Genomic DNA, 19071 nt, shown 5'->3' with positions numbered 1-19071 from the left:
CCCCGCTCCAATTCGGAGCGTGAGGATAAAACACATGTTTTCTTGATATTGTTCAGCCATAAGAATTCGTACCTGTTTTGTCCCTCGTCTATTTTAAGCAGACTGATCTCGCCGAAGTACGAACCAGAAGTGAGCGTCGTTAGGTAGGTACGCTTCCCGGTAACGTTGCTCGGAACCAGAATCTGGCAATTACAATAGTTGATATCTAACGTATTGTTGTAGGCAACGCTCACAGATGTTTAAGTTGACCTTTTGCAAATATAAACGGAACGAATTAGTATATATGCGTAGTTCCGGTGTTCATTCAGTTTTCGTTTGGACGCAGCTATAATGCGGCCATCAGCAATATCAGCGGATCTTCGGCAGTAAAATTATCTTTTAATTTTTAAGAGATCTTTTACCACCCCTTCTATGCACTAGCCCCGTTCAGTTCGATCTTACAACTTCTCACTATGCACATGTCACGACTAGCTCGACCTTAACACGTCCAACTATGCGCTAGCCCTATATATCTCGACCTTAATACGCACCATTATGCGCTAGCCCCGTCTATCTCCACCTTGACACGCCTCATTAGGAACAAGTCCAATCTATCTTGACCTTACTACGTCCCACTCTGTACCAGCCTCGTCTAGCTCAATCTTACTACGCCCAATTTGCATTAGCCCCGTCTTGTTCGACCTTGCCGTCCGATTGTGCACTCGACCCATCTATCTCGACCTAACAACGCCCCACAAATCACTAGCCCCGCCTACCTCGACCTTGCCGTGGTTGACGATGTACATCTCCTTGCCGATCTCACCCAAGCGGCATATATAGTCCCCCGGGGAGTAGACCTGGGGGCGTAGTTTAAGCACCAGCTCCCGTAGCAGCCCCTCCTCGCACTCCTCGAAAATCTTCACCTGAAACAACGGATCAGGTATAGATGAGTATCGTGCACACAAATCAATATATGTATGATTTGTTACAGTTCATTGATAGTATACAATATAATTTTTATCTAATTTTATAACGGTAAAAATATTGAAAATATTGTTTATCATTATCATAATCTCAGGTGGAACCGACAACTCCACTACCTACGCCAACACAACCACGAGAAAAAAACATCCCGATCATCATCGCCGTGATAACTATCGTCATGGCAGTCATCTAATTATAATCATCACTGACATCAGCACCATCATCATCATTACCGCCACAATAATTGCCGCTACTACTACTAACCTTTTTGAGCGTCTCTAGGTGCACGTTGATTGCGATCTCGGTACGCAGGCGGTCCGGAAGCATCTGCAGTAGGGATGGCTCGTCGATAGACTGAGTTCTGCAATAAGAGGGGGTTTACAGTTAAAACAGTCATTCAGAATGGTATAAAGAGGCCATTGTGATATATTTTATGCCCAGCATGATGAACTTTTTCTCTGTACAATTCTTATTTAAAAGTCTATTCTTTTATAATGTCTTTACATCGTCATGCAGCATGTTATAAACACCGTGAACATATTACAATAATGCCCCAAAACATTGGTTTCCCAGTTTAGCACTGGTTTGTTTTGGTGTAAAGTCACGTTGAAAAAAAAAACACAGCGTTCTAAAAATACCGGTTGTATTAAAGAACGTTTTATGAGTGCGATACGATAAATATAAATGTCATACGACGGATTGTTACACGATCGATTTTACTACAGCAAAATGATAAATTTGTATATGAGCATCATTCTGGGAAATGAGGGTTTAATGCAGTTTGCACCGGCTAATCAAGGACGACATTTTCCGCTTAAATTTGATTTTCGTTTAAAAGACACTTCCTAAACTTAATAGAAAAAAATCTTGGAAGCGGAATGGTTCGTCACTGATCAGCCTATGCTACTATATACTTTTATGTGTATTAACATTAGTGTATACTTCGAAGTTCATGAGGTCCCACCGCGCCTGAAGCTGCATTTTGTGCAGACCTGAGTGTGTTCCCGCACTCCTACCACACTCCTACCTTATTTACGTACTAAACTCACGAAAGTTGGATTTTGAATTAAAGCTGCAATATTCAAATATTTAGTTCTAACGGAAATATTTTCAATATTGTTGTTGTTGTTGTTATTGTGTGTTGGGGGCGCCGGAGTACCCAGAGGAAACCCCACCTTACCACCAACCACGCCCACATGCTTCTGTGAATGGGGTGTGAACCCAGGTAGCGTAGGTGAGAAGCGCGTGTAACAACCACTGCGCTAACCGGAATTTCGGATATCGGGGGTTTTGGCACATAAAACTGATATAATCACTTTGATTATGTATATGAATCATATTTCTTTTTATTACTCCCGGTTGACAAAATAATTTATATTGTAAAAATTGATAATGAATCGGGTTAATATTTGAACATTTTGTTGTGTGTTGTGCAACAAAGTAGAATGTTGACAAGGTAGTTATGTGTTTGTTTCAGAGACGTTGAACAAATTGATTTTTTATAAATCTGTTTACCTCTTAATGTTGAAATCTTTGGTTACCTGTTCCACGTGTAGTCTGCCCATCTCTTCACGCGGTTCTGCAGTTTCTCGTCCACCTGGCGGTGCTGCAGGTACGACTTGATCTGGTCCATACTGCCAACAGACGAACATAACTGCATTGATTTATAAATGTAGAAAGAGGAATAGTGGATCTAGAAAGCAGACGAGAATATCTATGTTACATCGAGGAGATGGAGAGATTAGCTAGAAAACCAAATGAAATGTAAAAAAAACAACATTCATAAGATGTTCAACTTGTGAAGAGGCTGCTGCTCACATAGCCATTAACGTAAAAATCCGCACGTATGGAGATTCCGAGTAATTGAGAGTTATTATCATTTTTATAGCGACCAACCAACCGTTGAACTCTGATTGAAGTACAAGCTCTTGCATATTAATGTCACCCACGAGGATCTTAATCTTAAATAATCATGTCAGATATATACTTTCTGACTCAATTCATTTTTGCGGCAAACGGACGTACACGCAATTAGAAAACATACCGCGATTGAAACTCGGTTCTTGCAGCGTTCATGTTGCTGATGACGTCACCGACGTTACCGACGACGGCGGCGAAAACGAAAACGCCGATGAGGAACGTAAGGCCGGTGAAGACGAACTCCTGAAATATACAAGTGTAAAAATAACGTTTCGGGACTTTGTAGGGTATATTTTCAAACACATGTGAAATACAGCATGTCATTTGTCAATGTTTAGGTGTGAACTGTGTGGGTGGCCAAAACGGAAAACACAGTGAAAAGGAATGTGAATTTGATTAAACTGGATTTACTTCTTCCGCAATTTCAGTTGCATGCAAGAACGAACATGGCCCCTTTAGGAATGCTTAGACGATTCTACGTACCAGGTTAGTTTCTCTCCTTTACGAATACTAAGATTGCCCTACGTACCAGGTCTGTTTCCGGTGGCGGCCGCTCCCCGATGGTGGTGAGAGTCATCAGCGACCAGTACATTACTCGGATGTATTTCCTTAAGAAGCAACGACAGCGCAGACGCATTATACAGACAATAGCCAAGATGAATTGTTATTTCTTTTTAATAAACTCAATCGTGACAATAAATGATGATAGTCGCTAAGACGGTCAGAAATGTATGCAAAATTGAAGATTTTCTTCAAAATATAAAAAACTCCTTGTTTATATTTTTAACATTTTAATGAATTGTTTATACATAAAAGATGTATAATGGAAACAATAAACGGCATTTATGTATTCCCAAATTATGCACTAACAAGTTAATTTAAAGCTGTATATCAAGTGCCGTATTTATATTACAAAAAGTTGCCTCGGACAGCTATTAAAGAGTCTTCTCGTAGTCTGCAAATGCATGCGACGTTGCCCTGAAGTCCCGAGCGGAAATGTTACCTGGTGAAGCTGGCGTATTCCGGGCCGCTAGGGTAGACCCAGCTGTTGACCCCCAGTCCCTCGTACTCGCTGACCAGGTAGTAAGCGCACCCCACCCAGTGGATCACCACCCACAGGTTCAAGGACAGTTTGAAAGCGCGAAGCAGGTTAGGGTTCCTAGTCCGACTGTAAAAGATAATTGAATTTTAATACAAAAGCCGGATTTACACTATACCTTCTTTACGGCGGAGATTTTATAACTACTTAAACGCGCAAAAATACGGTTTACATTAGCAAAAAAACAACAGCACAGTTATCGGATAAACAAGCATTAAGTTTGTATGGAGAAATCAAAAACATTACTTTAAATAATAATAGGGTTTCTTTTACTCGTTTGTTTTTGTATTTTCGATGAAAAAATTAATGCAATTTTTATTCCAAAAACCATTCAACAATATTGAGTCTCGTTCTAGGAAATTAATGCATGAGCGTAAAGCATCGCCTCATATTAGCCTGTGCAGTGCGCACATGCATAACCCTGTTTGCACAGACCGAGGCTCTAATTGTGTGCGCCCATTTGATCTCTTTAAGAACCAACCTTTTGCAAACCAAACTGTATATTTATTAAACGTATGCATATGTAGTTCTCTGGTATCGTATAACAACCAGTGAAGCAAAAGAAAGAGTCTATTCTCATACTTTTGCAGATTTTTCTGCGCAGAAACTCGAAAATAATTGAATAGATTGTCTTTAGAGCGGACAAAGCTGCGCCAAAAAAACGAAGGGAACGCCACGATAAAATAAAGACTTGTATATAAAAAAATACGTCGCGCGTAAGACGCAGACTATTTCCGTGCCGCTAACTTACAGGTTTACCGTGTCAAGAAAACTTTGCTAAACACATCATCAGGTATCATTAGCACACTTAAATCAATAAATGATTTTTGTTTACCCTTGTTTATATGCAAATATATAACGGTTGAGAGTTCTGAAGTGTTAAAATTTAAAAAATGAGGGTAATAGGTAGGTTTGTTTAAAAGCATGTATCAGAACGACAAAAAGTTGTTTAGTGAGCGATACATAATGATATTTAAAAAAAATCTTAAAAGGTTTTTGTTTTTGGTCCATTTGAATGAGAACTATTTTTTCTAGGCAGTCACCAGTCACTGACGTCACGTACCTATTATACAAATCACAACATATATCTAAAATTGTAATACCTAATACGCATACAGTGTCTTGTATTAAACAGCATTCATGCATTTCTAAAATACCACTTGCTTAAAACAACACAGCGCAGCAACATAAATTACCAATACACCAAAGCCGTACGACATAATAAGTTGCAAGTTGTAATAAAGAGATTCAGTATAATAACTATTTGAGCAAGTGGATGCCAACTATCTTCAAGAGTCATCTTGATTTACTGTTAAGCCATGTTTTCCTTTTAAACACTCGTTAGGATATTACTTTTTCAATACGTATGCAGGGAATGCATCGATGTTTATTTTGAAATCACTGTCATGTTTTAAAATCGGATACAACAGTAGAACACTTTCGCGAATGTGGGTTACCGGTACACTCAACTGGAAAGTAGATAAATGTTGAAAAAGTGATTTTTGAAAAGTGAAGAGTTCGTTCTTGACCTATCACACGATGCACTTCTTTATTTGTCAAACTGGTTCAATGAAGACTGCTCTTTCAGAAAATGGTTCTACGCGCAAAATGTTGATATTATTGTTAACCAAACTTGAAAGTTTTACAAACAATTATATTAGGATCGGAATTTTAGTACATTGTGGCCATACTCGTGTTAACGAAATTTTAAGTTAAAAATAAGGGATACATTTAGCAATGTGTTACGTAGGAAAATAAGAATTGCAGATGCAGAATTTTAAATTATATGGAACTATTCATGCAACTTTGAATATAACATTGAAAATTGCAGGATTCTTCCGTCGGACAAGTTTGACGACCAGACAGACAAACGGACGGAGGTTCCTTTAAAGGGATATTTGAATGACTATCGTGCGCAGACAGGAAGACAGAGATACGGACGGACGAACGTTACCGCAAACTTATGTTGCGGAAGAGGTATTAAAAATATGACCACCTGCCAACATTATTCAATGAATGGCCAATATTATTGACTAGACGTACCACTTTGAAAGGAAAAACTTACCCTTTTTCTTTGCGCTCCATGACACCGCCTGACATATGGCGAAAAAAATCAGTAGTACTTGATTATGAAATCTAGACGGAAGACGTCTGTTAGAACACTTTCCTGATTCCACGAAACATACGTCATACATTTAGATGCACTTGGAACAATCTCATTCAAGTTCAGCCGGTACTCATGAGATTCAGAATGTAGACTTACAACCTCATAACATTCTCGTGTTTCGGATAAAAGCACGGCAAAACATGGATCATCGCAGGAGAAACATCAAACGTGATAATTAGAACGAACAACGTACTATCCAGTGTATGTACATGTATATAGTTTCACGTGTTGATTCTTATTACACTCTATAATCATACAACACGTCAACCTTTCCTTCACGTTCACATATATTTTTACTTTTTTTCTCAATGTGTAAATAAATCGTGGTAAAAATCTGTTTATGAATAAAATGTTGCAAAAATAATACACATGTGTTAAAACGATCATTCATTTATAAATATATTCTATAAGCCGTCTAAAATATTTCACAGTACTGTTTAAATCTTAAATTTGATAATTAATACAATATTTTTTATTTAAAAAGACCTGTTAAAATACATATTGCTTAACCATTGAACGTGGAATATTATTTATAAGAAACAACAAAAGCTGATAGGATGTACAAAGCAACGTTGATGTAATATGTTTTACAACTTAAGTATCAACTAGGATATTAAGAATTCATCTGGGAGCTCTGTGAAAACCGGCCAATCAAGTATAAACGCAGCATAATGGTATTTAGATGGATTTATATTGCGCAATGTGCAGCATCTGTGCAAATAAAGTATGCAATATTTCAGGTACGAGCCGCAATAACCCAGACTTGATAGCAGCCATGTGTCCGAGATACTGTGATATATTTATATGATTTATTCCACAATCGAGGGATAACGGAGATTCACTGTGAAGGAGAGTCCAAGTGTTATGTTTCAAACCGGATAATTATTATTAATGTACTTAAAATGTCTTGGAGATATCATTAGAATGAAAATCGCCTGGTAGCCTTACCAATGCTTTAAACAACATCGACGTTGGAGTTCAATTTTATTCTGTGTATACGAACAATATCATTTAAATGCATTCGCGACTATTCTGAAATAAGCAGATACGATGCTTAACAAGTTAAATTGAATTATGTTAGGGCATTTCGCCCGCAGAACAAAGACCTGAGTGGAAATATTTGAAGAAAAAAACAATCAAGCAGAATTGAATGCATGTTGAAAACTGAAATTTATTCGCTTTTTAAAATTCAAATTATATTGGAATTAAACGTCACGGGTTCGTTTATTAAAATAAAAAAAGTGTATTGTGAAAATACGAAAAATAACACTTTCGCCATTCAAATAATGTTATATAAAGCACATTAATCGTAGTGTTTTCCTAAGTGAGCTCTTAATATTGTTTATATTGCACACCTGGTAAATGTTAATATGTATACATTCGCAGACAACGTCATGAGAGTATGACAAAACCAAAGAAAGGCATATCTCAAAGATGGAAACGGAAGATCGTTCGCGTGGAGCGACAACTTCCGGTGGTGGAACTCCCTACACACCAACGCCTGCTGGCGACGCCGGAAACAAAATGGGAGCGATACCGGCGAGCGTTCATTAGGGGTTTCAAGAACTTTGTGAGTTTATTAGTGTCCCACGTGGGTTTGACATGCGCAGTGGTGGGGTACGCTATTTTGGGCGGCTGGATGTTCAAGGGCATCGAGCTGTCCCAGGAGGCGGGAACGCGCGCACGCGCAATGGACGTCACGAACGAGACGCTCGAGAAAATCGTTGATTTATATGAAGAGGCGGAGCCTCATATGGTTCTCGACAAGGCGACATGGAACGAGCGAGTGAATCGCATGCTGAAGGTAAGGTGGGCATTCTGGACACAGTTTTTTTACATTTAAACGATAAGTTAAATTGATAATGTTTTTTATAGACAAATTTCTCTTTTATTACTGGCATAAACTTCAATATGAAGGCGAAACACTCTAGCTGGACCTAGTTTACAGGTTGTGATGAAGCTGACTTGAAATAAGTTTACGACGGATTTTCAAATATATGTGCGTAGATTATGTATAAATGTATTACCCCTGGTTGGCTTAACCTAGTGCTTAACCTTTGGAACAACTGTGTCCTGGTGACATTGTCATAGGTTTTACTCATCTAAACTAGAGGAAACATGAAGTAGTTATAAATGCATTTAGTTGTTTATATCTACAATACGTTATATATCTACAATTAGTAATATTTCATTTCTCTCATTCACAATATATATATCTACATTATCTTATATATATATAGATCAGCTTTAATATGGGTACTAGTAAAGGATATGGCAGAAAACATTTCTTTTTCTGAGTTTTTATTGAAATGAACTAAAAAATATAGCATCACGTCCAGTGTATTAAACTAATAAATTATGTAAACTACGTAACAATTATAAATTATGAGTGACATAAATCAGTACAGTGTTATGCTTTCCAATGATCGTCCACAGGACTATGAACAGGAAGTGTTCCGGCTCACGCGGACGCTAGACTGGGACGGACGCTTCGAGGGCGATGAGTACCAGTGGTCGTTCGCCAACTCCCTTCTCTACTCCGTCACCGTTATCACCACCATAGGTCAGTGTCATAAACACCATAGGTCAGTGTCATTACTAGGCAACTGTACTTCTCCATTGGTTTACATAGTGCGCCCTTCAATATATTTACATTTAGTTGTCTCATTAAAGCCTGTTAACTTCTGTCTAAGACAATTTCACAGAAGCGGACTTAATCGCCGCGCAAAATGACACAATGTGTAATCTGTTGTTTATATGCTTTATACAAATATATAAATAAAGAATCGACGTATACGAATGTAGAATACATGCATATCCATCATAAATGGTGCTTGTTGAAAGCTTTTTGTATTAAAATACACTTAATGTATTTGCTAACTATAATAAGAGTAATATATAACCTAAAACAACAGAAAAATGAATGAAAATACACTATTTCGTCAGTATACGAATTTGATTCCTTGAAAATCGAATCTAAAGCATAATAAATGTGTCATTTAGACTTTATAGCTTCACAACGTATTTTTAACGTTACGTCAGTAATACACTTATCATCTAAATTACCGACAAAGATCATATTTATTTTTTAATTTTGTATCTATTACAATTATCCATGAATAAAACAATAGTTAAACAAATTTCGAATTTCAGAGTGTTTGTACGAAATTATTTTCTTTCTAGAATCCAATACGGTTTAAATCGTCATTTTTCAAATCTTAAACAGGTTTTTTATGTTGCTTCTCGCACCAATTTCTACATTCTTTTTAGGATACGGGAACATCACCCCAAAGACAACTGCCGGTCGTCTGCTGACAATTCTTTATGGACTGGGGGGCATTCCGCTCGCCATGTTGTGTCTTGGAAACATAGGTGACGTCATGGCCAACGTTTTTCGGGTCTTCTATCGTTGCGCATGCGTAAATATGACGTATCAGTATATCCGGTTCCGTCGACGTAGGTTGCGTCAAAGATTGATAAAGAGGCTTCAAAAGAAGGAATGGGCAAAGAAAGCAAAGGCGTGGGCGAAACGGAACCAGGCTTTGGTAACGTCAGTTTTGAGATTTACTGATAAAGCCAATAAACAACTCAGCGAAACAGTTGATGCAAAAAATGACCTCATAAACGACGTTGCTGTTCGCAGCGCAATCTCTGCGGAGGATATCTCAAAGTCACCCGTCGAGTGTCAGACATATGACGTCACACGAAGATATTCTGAAAGTGTACTAACTGGTGCAAAAGTTAAGAAATCTCCGTCCAGATTCGCGGCTGGAAACAAAGCTGCAACTTGCCAAAGTAATTCCTCCTTCCGCGGTTTAAACGCAATTCCTGAAGACGACGTCATTGAAGTTCTCTCAGATGACGTCATTACCGGCAATAACTCGAACAAGGAAAACATTTCAGACATTATGTCGACGGCGACGACAGTGAGCTCGTTGTGCCTGAACGACTTTGACGACGACGAGCGGATTCTAAAGCAGCGTCTGAAGGCAACACGTGACCATGTGCCGATCTCAATGTGTCTGCTGCTGGTTACAGGCTACATCATCCTGGGCGCCTTTCTCTTTATGGGATGGGAGGGCTGGGACTTCCTCACGGGCTTCTACTTTTGCTTCATCACGCTGACCACCATCGGGCTCGGAGATTTCGTTCCCGGGATGGGGCGGCTGGACAGCGATGCGCTCAGGGTTGCATGCACGCTGTATCTGCTGTTCGGCATGGCGCTCCTCGCGATGTCCTTCCATTTGATTCAGGAGGAAGTGACGCACAAGTGTCGCCGCCTTGCTGTTAGGATGGGCTTGTTGGAGGAGAAGATTAACCGGATGTTGGATCACTATGACAACGACAAAAACCCCGTTGCAAGGGAGCTGGCTCTCTAGATGGAATTATAGTACTAGTATTATATCCTAGTGATTGTATGAAAGGAAACAGTTACTTGCGTGTTTAAATGTTAAAATGCACGTCGAATAAAGTTCTTTTAATCAATTCGTTTGTTTTAGTAAAGTAAATATGTTTTTTAGAATTGTATTTGTTATGATGTAAAATGATGGGAAAACTCATGGTTTCGGGAATTCCGAATTATCGCGTTAAGATGTACTTGTAGAAGTCTGAGAACAAACGCGTTTTTGATTTTTACATTTCGCCTTTGTGTTCGTGTGTAAACGTAATATTAAATTGACATTAAGTATGACCTTTGAGTCATCAAAACACTGTAAATAATACAGTTGACATACTACGAAACACGGATGGCTGTTCACTTATGAAATGAAATTAAGCGTAATTAATGAAACACGGAGTACGAAGTACCGTTATGGTGGAGTATCATGCACCTGTCCGTGAAATCGAAGTACCGACTCATGGTGGAGTATCACGTACCTGTCCGGTAGATCGAAGTACCGACTCATGGTGGAGTATCACGAACATGTCAGTTGCATTGAAGTACTGACTTATGGTGGAGTATAACGTACCTGTCAGTGAGATCGAAGTACCGACTCATGGTCGAGTATCACGTACCTGTCCGTGAGATCGAAGTACCGACTCATTGTGGACTATTACGTACCTGTCAGTGAGATCGAAGTACCGACTCATGATCGAGTATCACGTACCTGTCAGTGAGATCGAAGTACCGACTCACGGTGGAGTATCACGTACCTGTCCGTGAGATCGAAGTAGCGACTCATAGTCGAGTATCACGTACCTGTCCGTGCGATCAAAGTACCGACTTATGGTCGAGGAACACGTACCTATCCGTGAGATCGAAGTACCGTCTCATGGTCGAGTATCACGTACCTCTCAGTGAGATCTAAGTACCGACTCATGGTGGAGAATCACGAACCTGTCCGTGAGATCTACGTACCGACTCATGGTGGAGTATCACGTTCCTGTCCGTGAGATCGAAGGACCGACTCATGGTCGAGTATCTCGTATCAGTCTGTGAGATCAAGTACCGACTCATGGTGGAGTATCACGTACCTGTCAGTGAGATCGAAGTACCGACTCATGGTCGAGTATCTCGTACCTGTACGCGAGATCAAGTACCGACTCATGATGGAGTATCAAGTACTTGTCAGTGAGATCGAAGTACCGACTCATGGTCGAGTATCACGTACCTCTCCGTGAGATCGAAGTACCGACTCCTGGTGGAGTATCTCGTACCTGTATGTGAGATTAAGTACCGACACCTGATGGAGTATCAGGTACTTGTCAGTGAGATCGAAGTACCGACTCATGATCGAGTATCACGTACCTCTCCGTGAGATCAAAGTACCGACTCATGGTGGAGTATCACGTACCTATCCGTGAGATCGAAGTACCGACTCATGGTGGAGTATTTCAGAAGCCTCGGTAATCGTACCAGCAGGATCTGTACCTTGTCTGGAGAGGAACATTAACAACAATAGATTTATAAGCACAATTAATAGTTTCATAAGTGATTCTAGAAAGAGTTTCGTAAAACAGTTTTCACATTAAGAAATGTATATATTCGAATTCTCCGAATCTGGTATATATTAATTTTAAATGCAACTAATAAAATAATGAAGCTTGCCATGTCTTTGATGAAATTTCTGAACACGAGTTGTTGTCATAGTTAAACTTACTGTTAATAACAAGTAAAAAGTCACATCTGTTGAAACAAAACTACATTTTCGCATGGGAATCGCGAATTAAACAAACATTAATTAAAAGATATGCGTACTTGGTATCACAGACGACAAATCTGCGTAAACAATTCCGCAGACGAAATTAATGGCGCCGAAAACTGTGCCGAGCGGTTGAACGGAAGTAACGTCACGCACGAACTTTCTGCTGTGCACATAGCGATCTATAATTCGGTGTGGATCTAGCACCTACATACAAAAACCAACATATGTAAATATAATTAAAATTAAATTGCTTGCGATCATCCGGTTCTTTAACCCTACAATTAACTGAAATAAATTTGTTTATTTTTAAACGTAAAGTACATACATACACACTTTCTAAAAACATTTATACCTTAATACTATTCATTTAATTTTATGGTAAAATGATTAAGCATTCAACAAATAATTTAAAACTAATATATTTACATTCATTCACAGCACAAACAAACGATAACATGATAGGGCGATATCATCCTTTGCGAGTCTTTGTTGAAGATTATGTTTAATTGTAAACACGTTACCAGCGTTGTAAGATGAAGAAACATTTGTTTTTTTTTAACTCATATCTTCACAGCTTGAAAACAATGATAACATTTTTAATATTTTTATCATTCAATATAACATTTCACGCAGGTTTGTGATCACATAAAGGTTTTGATATGCAATATTTTCATATTTTGTGATCCTGTCACACCCTCGGTAAGTGTTTGTTCGACAATCGCACGGTGCATACAACATAACAGATGAAACCTTTGTATCGCCAATCCGGAAAAAACATCATAATAAGCATTAACATGAACTTACCAGACATCCGTCCTCGTAGAATGACACGCGAACATTGACAATGACGTCGAGGACGTAAATGACGTCACCCAGCGAATCCAGAACGCTGAACATCGACTCCTCGATCAACTTCAAGAAGTAACATAACGCATGTTGGGTTACGACGGAACATTGCAGAATACTCACCGAGGCAAAATGAATAAGTGCAAACTTGACAATTTAAGAACATTAAGTACAAACTAGAAATGTATGTTAGCACATAATCTGTGAAAAAAAACTGGAGCTATACCAGACAAAGTTGTTACCCCGAACATGCGTCACCGTTCTACAAATTGACTGCAGAGGTGTTCTTTATAGCATAAACTATCTACTTATTTATTTATACCTCAACCATAAAAACACAGAAATAAACAAGGTAACTATGTAATTTGTAAGCAGATCAACACAGAATTAGTCAAGTCAGATGACAATGTTCACAAGACGCACAAAATGTCTTACCGGATCTCGCATTTCCTCAAAGGCCAGTCGGAGGACGATGACCGCCATGTTGTAGATGACCACTAGAGTGACCAGGCTCTGAAGCAGCGCATTTACGATGCAATTACTAATTATTATATATAATGATGACCGCCATGTTCTTGATGACCAAAAGCGTACCCAGGCTATGTAACAGCGTATTTACGAGGCAATAACTGATTATATATAAAATAAATATCTTACTATATTAAGTAACAATTGTGTACAGTTGTTCATGCCATTATCACTATTGCGGGGTCATTTTACATAATCGGCCCTCAAGCGAGGGCTGATTATTTATAATCGGCCCTCAGAATGTGCGCGCGTGACGTTCAACAATATTTAATATAAACGTTTCACAGAATATAAACAATTTGCCAATATCGAAACGCACAACATGAAAAATAATCAATTATGCCAGTAAACCACTGATAATAGCGTGATGAATCTTGGATGTTGTCCGTAGGGAAAGTCTGGTTACTGTCAGCCAATGTCCCTATTATAAATAGATTAGGTCAAAATCTGCTCTAACTGGACTTCGTATCGCGTGCAGAAATACATAAAATATGTAAGACGTCGTTTAATGATTACTCGAGGGAATCGTACGGGATTGATTATGTGGACAAGAAGATGGTGCACGAAATGATTTGTTTGTTTTGGTACAAAGTTGGTAACATGCAACAAAATGTTTAAAACATGATATCGTTTGCGTGTCGAGCGTGTTTTGTAAACAAGTAAACTGTTTAAACCTTATTCCAACAAATTTCAGAAAAATATTGACAAATAAATTATGTTATAGTGCACGTACCAAAGGGACAATAGATACGACCCGTTATAGAATACAAACATTAAGCAGCATGAAAGGCGATACAAGTGGTAACAAGGGGAAATTATTATTACAATGTCGACTGAAATTGATGGTGCGAAATTAATAAGATTATTATAATGTATGGCAATGTTCGCAGTAGTGATTACGATCATAATGCTGCTACTGCTTCTGATGATGATGAAAACGTCGTGTAACGTATGATGGTTATGTTGTTATGATCATGGTAATGACAATGGATACGATGGCGGTGATGACAATAATGAATTATATGATAAGAATAGCGAAAATAATAATTATGATGATAATAGTGATGATGATGATGATGATGATGATGATGATGATGATGATGATGATGATATTAATGGTGCTGCTGCTGATGATGATGATGACGACGATTACAGCATTTGTGAGCAAAAAGATGATGCTGTAAATGGCATTACCAATGGCGAAGGTAATGACGATGATGATGATGATAATGGTAACGGCATCGACAATGGTGGAGGCGATGATGGTGCTGATACTCATACATACCAGCCAGTAGTACGTGATATTTCCATCCGGGTCCAAGATGATGTCTGACAGAGACAGGTCCTCTATCCGATTGCCCTGTAACGGAAAAGAGGAGCTTTGAGCATGCGCAGTACGATTAACAATTTAGTTTGGGGGGAGGGGCACGTAAGTATGTTTGAATGCTCTTTGTAAGTAGACGAATATCGTCTTATAAGTGTCTCGGCAGGAATTAGGCTCTCCACTCAGACCGAATAATTTAAATCCTTGTTTTAACACTGATATTTTAAGTATTTTAATAGGTTATAAATTTTAAACAGATCCGCATTATGCTTACTGTATGATATGATATATATAGAAACGAACACACGTTCAACATTAAGGCTATAACTAGGCAAATGCTGACGAAAAAGTCACGTTGCGAGTACAGTAAAATTGTTCGCATTTTGTTGTATCAGTTGATGAGCCTTTATTGGAATCAACGGACAGACAGACGAACAGACGATTTGATCACTACATAGACCAGAAGTTTCCTTTCGTTGCATACAAAGCAGAAACACAAAAACCCTGTATAAAATGAGTCGTGTTCTGAGAAAATTGGGAATAATGCATGTGCGTAAAGTGTCGTCCCAGATTAGCCTGTGCAGTCCGCACAGCCTAATCAGTGACGACACATTCCGCTTTTATGACATTTTTCGTTTAAATGAAGTCTCTTCTTAGCAAAAATCCAATTTAGGCGGAAAGTGTCGTCCCTGATTAGCCTGTGTGGACTGCGCAGGCTTATCTGGGACGACACTTTACGCACATGCATTATGCCTAGTTTTCATCGAGATTGCTTTCACGTATCGGAAAGAACCACGTCGCGATCGAAACAATTACCGTTGCGCACAAATATACTTCACACACGACTGTCGCAAGAGGCCGATCAATTTGGGCTGTCAATTACAGCAAATGGAAACCGGGTTAATGACAGCGTGGGGCGTAGACAACTGACGATAACTAGGGTGTGATTGACAAACGGACACGTGGATGCGATAAGTCTGTGACTGATTTAAGAAGTTCTTTAAGCAATTCCAAAATAATTAACCAAAGACGAATTGTGATAATATTCACATCAAGTATTTTTCAAAAAAATAATCATTGATTTCAGACATCATTGGGTTCACTATTACTAATATACAGATGATTAACCAGTTCCGGTTTTCTACCAGTTCCGAAACAATTTGTTGAACTTAAGTTGATTTTTTTTTTAAATGTGGAAAGCTATGCATGTTGGATAGTTGTCATTTTTAAAACAGAACTCTTAAACTGTTCTATATTTTGTAGTAACAACAGCCTGCGTTAACTTTCGGTGCACATGTTGTATTGTGATGGGAGTCGTAACAAAGAAATTGAAGCCTGTCCATAAATACCTTCTGAGGAATGTGAGTGTATGTAATGTTTGATTTAGGGAACAAATACGTTTAAACATAGGCGTTTAAAGTTTACTAAGGTACTTGTATTCAATACACATTTATTAAAATAATACGGTATTAAACATGAATTTTTAGTACTCAAAAATAATAAATGTCTGATTTTCTATGTAGAACAAAATCCATGAGGATAGTAGAGACAGGTCCAGCTTATAAAACTGCCAGTTCTAAGAAGTGGGAAGGGTACCGGTACTTTAAAAACTTGTTTTTAATAATTGCAAATCAATTGGTTAAATGAACTATTTGCTAATAAGATATCAAATTACTTGCAATTAATGTACAATATTTTAAGTTTGTCTAAAATATATGTCACATCTTGTTTGCCTATTAAGAGAAATATGATAGCTGGTAACACATAAGTATTAAATCATGAGCGAATAATTCTCACCTGAAACTAACGCAGAAAGTTTAACCCATTTATGCCTAGTGGGCTCTCCCATCCTTCTATATGGGATCAATTTATTGCCAAAATTAGGGATGTCTAGTATATTTATTTCTATATTTAGAATATTTCTTACAGAAATTTCTTTAAGCAAACAGCACAGACCCAGATGAGACGCCGCATCATGTGGCGTCTCATCTGGGTCTACGCTGTTTGTCAAGGCATTTTTTTCTAGACGCTAGGCATAAATGGGTTAAGCAATCAGGTCATTGTAATTAGTTTTATATTTTAGTGTGAAGATAAGGAAAGTAACATTCTGTTTTCACCCAATTATGTGAGATGGAAAATGCTTGCCGGGCTATGAAAGAATGCGTACACTATTTGAATAATCTATAAGAACATATTGTTTCATGATTTATATATTTATCTTCACTACGTGTTATGGAAAAAAATGTGACCCCAGTTTCATTATTGTTATGTATAAGTAACGTATTTGTGTGTAATATGTTGTGTGTCATAAAGTTAGACAAATCGTTCCTTACCATAAATGTAAACAACAGCATGCTATTATAAGATTTCGCTTTTGCTGATACATTTCCACGTTGTATTATAGTTGTATGCATAGTATCTGAAGAAAAACACAAGGAAAATGTGGTATGTTATTTATAAAAAAAATATAATAAAAACGTTCATTTCTCTATATTATGAATATCTAAGTTTAACACAGACCGCATGTGTATATTTTTTATACCGGTGTTAAAAAATTGTGTCTGCTTTTTACATATCAATGTATTGTTTTATATTTATGATTATGGTAGTTATTTAGACAATTACGTTCGGCAGATCTGGGCCGGACGTCTGTACGGCTAGGGCCAGTTATAGATGCCCGGCCCAGTTCTATTATATGTTATATCGTTTACAGAACACATCCTACTATTTTGTGCCTTGACTTAAATGTATTACCGATCAAGATTTCCGTACAGCTTTCCGTAAAAGCATGGAAAGAATCTAATATTTCCGAGTGTGTGTTTGTCATCAATATATGGAAACTATTAAAGGGGCCGTTCAACAGATTTTGGCATTTATTGAAGCATGTCATTAAATGCTTTATATTGATAAATTTAAACATTTGACATAAAAATCTTCAGTTAAAAACAAACAATACAATTTAAAAAAAGGAAAAAAAGTGACCCTCAACAGGGCTCGAATCAATGACCCCTGGAGTCCTGGATCAAAAAGTCTCCCGCCTAGACCACTCGACTATTCATGCTCATGCTTAGAGCGGATGTATTTGTTACCTATATAAGCAATCCTCGTAGTTTTCCAAAATACTACGACAACAACAGAACTTTCCAATTTATTCAATCGTTTCGCGTCGCACGCGACGCTTTATAATTTTCAGGTTTTCAAATCGTCTAAAGATGCATATAATGGATATTTAAGAGCATGGTAAATGGTCAGTAATACTATTTCTTCAAAAAAAATCATAACAAAAACGAAAATTTGCAAATCTGAAACAACTTTTTTTAATTTTGTCAATTTACCAAAACGTTGGACGGACCCTTTAATAAGAATAAAATAAATCGCTCTGATCAGTGTTGATCGTGTAAATCGTGCTGTTGGTAAGAGTGGGTAGCATTCGAAACAAACGTGATTTTTTAATAGCGTTGTTTAAATTCAATTCAATTAAGATTAATGGACGGATGAACATAAAATTGAAATGCATATCGTTATATTTTTGTTCTTATGAAGTTAACGTTTTAATTGAGGTAAGCGTTTCCAGTTGTTTAATTTTTTTTGACGATCCATTTTAAAGCTCAAATAGTGTCAGCGATCGATTGTTAAGTTTGAGTTTTAATAGATTTTTAAATTCTTCGATTTGTGTGATAATTTTCATTTTTATTGGTTCTTCGATTTGTTTGATAAGTTTTATTTTTATTGGTTATAATTGTTTTCATTGATTTGTGGCTTAATTTTGATCACCGTTGGCTAAGACTGAATTTGGACGCCATTTTGTTAAGTTTAATCTTATTTGCCCTTCGGAAATGAATAACTGCCCGCTTGTGATGTCAATTAATAAATATTTATGATAACCATGTGTAATATTGCTTATCAACAAATGTATAATATAGGTTCAAACAGCCATACCAATTCATGTTTGATATGTACATCTTATAAAACCATAACAGCGTTTTGTGATATATATCTAGTTAATTTTGTGTCGTGTCTTTTTAATAACTCTTACATAGACTTTTACATTATTTGAGATGGTAACCGCATTATTTCCGAC

At 37.6% G+C, this 19071-nt stretch overlaps 2 protein-coding genes across 2 annotated transcripts in view; one reads left to right on the top strand and one right to left on the bottom strand.

Annotated features, from left to right (window-relative positions):
* Window positions 1-19071, bottom strand: part of LOC127873702 (cyclic nucleotide-gated cation channel alpha-3-like) — a 33744-nt gene that overhangs the window by 7775 nt on the left and 6898 nt on the right. The window contains exons 3-14 of the mRNA XM_052417651.1: window positions 14952-15026; window positions 13574-13651; window positions 13097-13204; window positions 12346-12496; window positions 11942-12023; window positions 3887-4051; window positions 3413-3491; window positions 3008-3126; window positions 2505-2597; window positions 1228-1324; window positions 756-902; window positions 73-182 (exon numbers count right to left, since the gene is read on the bottom strand). Of these exons, the coding sequence (XP_052273611.1) occupies window positions 73-182; window positions 756-902; window positions 1228-1324; window positions 2505-2597; window positions 3008-3126; window positions 3413-3491; window positions 3887-4051; window positions 11942-12023; window positions 12346-12496; window positions 13097-13204; window positions 13574-13651; window positions 14952-15026 (1304 nt within the window). The remainder of the gene's footprint in view (window positions 1-72; window positions 183-755; window positions 903-1227; window positions 1325-2504; window positions 2598-3007; window positions 3127-3412; window positions 3492-3886; window positions 4052-11941; window positions 12024-12345; window positions 12497-13096; window positions 13205-13573; window positions 13652-14951; window positions 15027-19071) is intronic.
* Window positions 7358-10634, top strand: LOC127873712 (TWiK family of potassium channels protein 18-like). Its single transcript, XM_052417667.1, has 3 exons — window positions 7358-7953; window positions 8586-8712; window positions 9420-10634. The coding sequence occupies exons 1-3, from the start codon at window positions 7552-7554 to the stop codon at window positions 10526-10528; spliced, it is 1638 nt and encodes a 545-aa protein (XP_052273627.1). The 5' UTR covers window positions 7358-7551; the 3' UTR covers window positions 10529-10634.

This window comes from Dreissena polymorpha, chromosome 3 (assembly GCF_020536995.1).
Source record: "Dreissena polymorpha isolate Duluth1 chromosome 3, UMN_Dpol_1.0, whole genome shotgun sequence".
Lineage (NCBI taxonomy): Eukaryota > Metazoa > Mollusca > Bivalvia > Myida > Dreissenidae > Dreissena > Dreissena polymorpha.
The sequence above is the reverse complement of the archived record's forward strand: the minus strand, read 5'-3'. Positions and strand labels throughout refer to the sequence as shown.

Excerpts from the sequence above, each read along its gene's own strand:
- LOC127873712 (XM_052417667.1), top strand. The coding sequence starts at position 7,552 with ATGACAAAACCAAAGAAAGGCATATCTCAAAGATGGAAACGGAAGATC. Across the intron at positions 7,954-8,585 it reads GAGTGAATCGCATGCTGAAG|GACTATGAACAGGAAGTGTT; the intron begins GTAAGGTGGGCA and ends GATCGTCCACAG. Across the intron at positions 8,713-9,419 it reads CACCGTTATCACCACCATAG|GATACGGGAACATCACCCCA; the intron begins GTCAGTGTCATA and ends CATTCTTTTTAG.